This window comes from Cyprinus carpio, chromosome B16 (genome assembly GCF_018340385.1).
Source record: "Cyprinus carpio isolate SPL01 chromosome B16, ASM1834038v1, whole genome shotgun sequence".
In the NCBI taxonomy this organism is placed as follows: domain Eukaryota; kingdom Metazoa; phylum Chordata; class Actinopteri; order Cypriniformes; family Cyprinidae; genus Cyprinus; species Cyprinus carpio.
The window spans coordinates 28,545,310-28,550,723 of NC_056612.1; the positions used below are offsets into that span (position 1 = coordinate 28,545,310).

The 5,414-nt window shown below is 32.3% G+C and overlaps 1 protein-coding gene across 1 annotated transcript; it reads left to right on the forward strand.

Annotated features, from left to right (window-relative positions):
- The first annotated feature begins 843 nt into the window (after positions 1 to 843).
- On the forward strand, positions 844 to 2,892 carry LOC109054012 (E3 ubiquitin-protein ligase NHLRC1). Its single transcript, XM_019071329.2, has one exon. It carries the CDS (start codon positions 944 to 946, stop codon positions 2,117 to 2,119), a length of 1,176 nt encoding a protein of 391 aa, XP_018926874.2. The 5' UTR covers positions 844 to 943; the 3' UTR covers positions 2,120 to 2,892.
- Positions 2,893 to 5,414: the final 2,522 nt, after the last annotated feature.

Genomic DNA, 5,414 nt, shown 5'->3' on the forward strand with positions numbered 1-5,414 from the left:
ATTATAAATTTTTTGATTATAGTAAATTATGTCATAGTGAATATATGGACTATTTTTGTATGCAGAATAAAAAAAATTACTTTTGTAACACTTCATATTACTAATGTTAAGAATATTAAAGATTTTAATTGCTATTATCGAATTTTAGGATTATAGTGATTATATATACACAGTTTTCTTTATGCAAAATATGAAATTCTCATATTATTAACGCTTATTATTAATGATAATACAGACTTTAATTGCTGTTATACAATTTTATGATTACAGTAAATAATGTCACAATGAATATATAGACAATTTTCTTTATGCAAAATATCAGATTCTCATTTTAGTAATGCTTAATGGTTAAAAAATAGATTTTTTATTGCTTTTATGCAGTTTTATGATTGTAGTGAATATATAGACTATAGCAAAAATTTTCCACTTTTGTATTGTTTATTGATTATTATTATTATAAATAATAAAAATACAGATTTGAATTGATTTTACACAATTGTACGATTATAGTGATTTATAGTAAATTGTCACATTATAGTGTATATACACCATTTTTTAATGCAAAATATGTTTTTTTTTTCCTTTTAATTTTGTGGTAAAACAGAATCCAGACATTTCTTTTCTCAAGTACTTTTACTTCAAACCCCTATTAAAGTGAAAAATATGTATTTTTGTGGTATCATTCAAACAGCCAATGCTTATTATAGATGATATTTGTATATGCATATTAATAGTAAAAATGTCTTCAACTGAACATGTTGAGAGGTTTGTCTGCTGTTCAAATGTAAAGTGATTTTGCGTCTCACCACACGAGGCCAGTACAGACTCTCAGCTCATGTTTATACAGTCACATGATCATGTTTGCTGTCGTAAAGCTCTCTCTCATCCCCTCAACCCATTTTTGCCAGACATTAGGCCAGTATTTTTTTATATAAAGCACAAGATGTCCGAGACGCCCGTCCCATCATGTATGAGAGCCGAAGACGTCCTGACAGAGATCGAGTCGAACCTGCTGGAGTGTAAAGTGTGTTTTGAAAGGTTCTCCCTGCAGAAGAAAGACCAAACGGCACAAAATCTTCCCTGCGGCCATGTGCTCTGTCTCAAATGCGTCTGTGCCTTGTCTCACCACGTCCAGAAGAAACTACAGTGTCCGTTTTGTAGGAAACCGTGGGACGTTGGCAGCACCTCTGAATGCCGTGCGCTTGCAGATCTCCAAGAGCTCCTGCTGAGTGAATCTCGTCCCAAATCGTCCTCTGGTCATCAAGAATGGAGTGAAAGCATGGGTTGGGGGACATTGTGTCTCCATTCGGCTTTCGGAGGATGGGGGACGATGGTCAACCCTACTGGAATGGCTGTGGACGAAACATCAGGACACATCCTAGTGGTGCACGATGCTGAGAAGCGAGTCGTTGTTTTTGATGCACAAGGAACTCTTTTAAACGTCTTTGGACGGTTGTCCAACATCTGTTACTCACTAGATGTTGCGTTGACTAAAACCGGACACATTCACCTAACCTATTCACCAAACAAACAAATCAAACACTTCAAAACCAAATCCCCTCCCCACCCTACCGTTCGAGGTTTTCGATTGCCGTGGGGTGTAGATGTAGACAACGGTGGACGGGTTTTAGTGACCGACGCTGAGTTGGGAACCCTAAACCAAGTCGTATTGGACTTTTCTCATGGCGTGGTTTTAGCTAAGCGAGTCGTTTTGAAAGAACTGATGCATCCGCGTTCGGTTGCTTCTTGTAGGGCTTCGGGAAACATCGCAATCGTGGAGCGACATCGGAGCAGCTTCACGCTGAGGATATTCAATAGTGACTTCGTTCCTTTGACGCAGATGGACAGTTTCAGTCTTCACTTGAAGAACTCTTTGAGTTTGGTTATATCTGCGGTGGCTTTTGATAGAAATGGAGATGTTATTGTTGGGGACGTGCAGAATGGCATGGTTTGGAGTTTGGGAAATCCACAGAAAAACCCTGCGCTGATCCCACTAGTGAGTGGACTGATGCGTCCAGCGGCGTTGGCTGCGACGGCGTTGAACGTGCTTGTTGTCTTGGACGGTGGAGACCATGCGGTCAAGTTCTACGCTGTGGACACTGAAGACTTGTTTTTTTGATCAAAAATGAGCATTGCTGAGTGGATTACTTACAAATTGTAATCCGTTACTTATTCCAAATTACATGACAAAAACTGTAGTTATTAGTGTAATCTACTACATTACACATCTTAGTTAATATAATCAGATTACTTTTGATTACTTTCAGATTACTTTTTAACTGTGTATATGCAAATGTGCTACTTATTGACTTATTAAAAAGAGCATTGCTGGGTAGAGTTACTTACTGACTCAAAATTGGTTAGTAATGTAATAAATTGCATTACACATCTTAGGTAATTGAATCAGACTTGGTTACTTTTAGATTACTTCTGAACCGTGAATATTCAAATGTGTTACTTATTAACTTATTAAAATGAGCATTGCTGAATACTTACAAATTGTAATCTGTTACAGATTCTGAAATTGTAGTTTGTAACGTAATGCATTACATTACGTGTCTTAGGTTATATAATCAGATTACTTTTTGATTACTTTTCAACCGTGAATATGCAAGTTACTTAATTATTAACTTATTAAAATGAGCATTGCTGGGTAAATTACTTACAAATTGTAATCCATTACTGATTCCAAATTAAATGACACAAATTGTGGTTACTAATGTAATCCATTACACATTTTAGGTAATTTAATCAGACTACTTTAGATTACTTTTGAACGTTGAGTATGCACACGTTACTTAATTATTAACTTATTACCTTATTATCTTAGAGGGGCTTCAAATAAATGTATTAGGTGAAAGAAGTTTGGCTGACAAAAAAAAAAAAAAAAAACCGTGCACGGCATCAGGTGAAAATAAGTTAACATGAACTTGTGCATTTTAAAAAAAAAAAAACAAAAAAAGACCGTGCAGGTGATCACGAGACAAAAACCTTCAAAAAAAAAAAAATAAAAAAAGAAAAGAAAAATTAAAATGAAAATTAAAAAAAATAAAAAAAAAAATTAAAAAAACAAAACAAAAAATGAAAAGGAAAAAAAAAATAAGAAAAAAAAAAAAAATGAAGAATAAAAAATAAAAAATAAACTGTAGCCATATTACAAATAATATAAAATCAAATAATTTGTTGCTATTGTGTAAATAATATGTCATCATTTAATCAATAAATAAGTAACTGTAGTCTGATTACAAGTATTTTAAAATGTAATTTAATCTAATTACAAGCGCTTCATTTTTGGAAACGGATTACGTAATCCAGATTACATGCAACCAGTTCCTACCCAGCACTGAAAAAGAGAAGTGTAAATGCACAACTAATTACAATCCATGCATATTTTTAGGTGGATTAATTGTGGTGTGTTTGTGAGTTTAGGTTTGGTGGGTTAGTAGCTAAAGCTCTATGCTAATAAATGGAAGGTTTCCAGAGTTTATGTTTATTGGTCAAATTGTGAATTTGACTTGTTAGCCTGCCTTAAGTACTCATGATATTACACACAATTTATGCATGAGTATAGAGTGTACGAAATGCAATGCAATGCATTTTGTGCAAAACGCAATGCATTTGTGTATATATTGTATAATGTATGTATTGATCCATGCACTCAATTCCAGGTTTCTCCAGTGGGATTGTCCTTGAATTTTAACTCTATAAGTAGTCATTTTGGATAATTAAGTGTATGTTAAAACTACAATTCACTTCCAAAGCCTACTTTATTTTCTTTTTAAGTTTACCCTGTGATTTATAAACAAAAAAACATTTTCTAATTTCAACGATTTGTATCTCAATCACCCCTGATATTCACTGTTGAAGAAATTCAAGCACTGGTTCACATTATATATAAACTGGCATGTCATTCACGGGATCCTGGAACCTAAAATTGGTGAAATTGTTTGGGAGCCACTTGGCAGTCATTGACACAAATTATGTTACAAAGCAACATTTAATCAAAAATCATTTTAAATTAATACACGCCCAGCGTAGCTCTTATACTGGGCATATGCTTATTTAAAATTGCATGCATTAAATAATTTGACAAATTCTTAATGTTTAATCCACCGTGATTAAAGCAACCCTAGGGGAATCCCATAATCTGCTCCGCTCCATTTCCCCTGATCGTACCAGACTGCTGTCCTCGTCACAGCATGTTATAAAGCACTTCTAACTATAACTCACATCTCAGTGAAAACGACCCGCACTTTCTCTAGAAAAAAACAAAAAAACTGTGCATTAGTATCACTAAGTGTTTGCATTTGAGCTGCATACAATGAGAATAGTGCAAAAAGATGTACAGAATAATATTTTACTGTCAATACCATATAATATATTTAGTTAAAAAAAATAAAATATTTCAGGGCACTCATGGTTCTGCTAAAAGGCATTAGATTGGGCTAAAATATATATAATATTATAATATCAATGTCATTAAAAAATATAGTGCAAATGTCATTACAAATAGATGTAAATGTAAATTTTATATATTGCCAATAAAAACAAAAAACAATATTGTTAAAAATATATTAAGTACAATAAAATGCAAATGTTATCACAAATAGATGTTAATTGATGTTTTTATTTACTGTCAATACCATAGTACAGTGTAAACTGAATAATCATTACCTCAATATTACACTGTAAACACAATAATACAAATACCAAACTGAAAAACAAAAAACTCATTTAATAAATTGGGCTAAAATTATATAATATAAAATGATACAAAAATATATAAAGTACAGTGCAAATTTATTGCAAATAGATGTGTGTGTGTGTGTGTGGTGCAAATATCGATTATGTGTGTGTATATATATATTATATATTTTATATGCATGCATTTATATATATATAGTTTTTCATTTGCATTTAATATTTATGTAATTACACATCAGTAAAAAATATATAAGAGGCATATCTATTTTTTTTATTTGCATTTAATATTTATGTAATTACACATCAGTTGTCTTAATTTTCTTTAAAGATGCTGCTTCTGTAATTTGTTTATTTTATTAAATTTGGCAATTCTCATAATGTCAATAACATAATACAGTTTCAAGTGTAAAACTGATTAAACAGTACCTTTAGAAGCAATCTGACACTTAAAGCTGACTTTTATTTATGGAGTCATTCATATTAAATCATATTTTTGATTAAAAGTTTTAATTTAGATGTTTTTGCATGCCAGTACTTTTTCGAATGGAGAGATCAACACATGCAAGTACAGAAGAAACATTTATTTTACATCAAGTGCTAAACAGAAGGTAACGAGCATAAGTTTATTGCTTTGAGACACAATGAAAGGCTGTTTCTCCTCTTCTTCTAACATGACCGATCATTTTATATCTCCGTGTAGGAGTTAGACA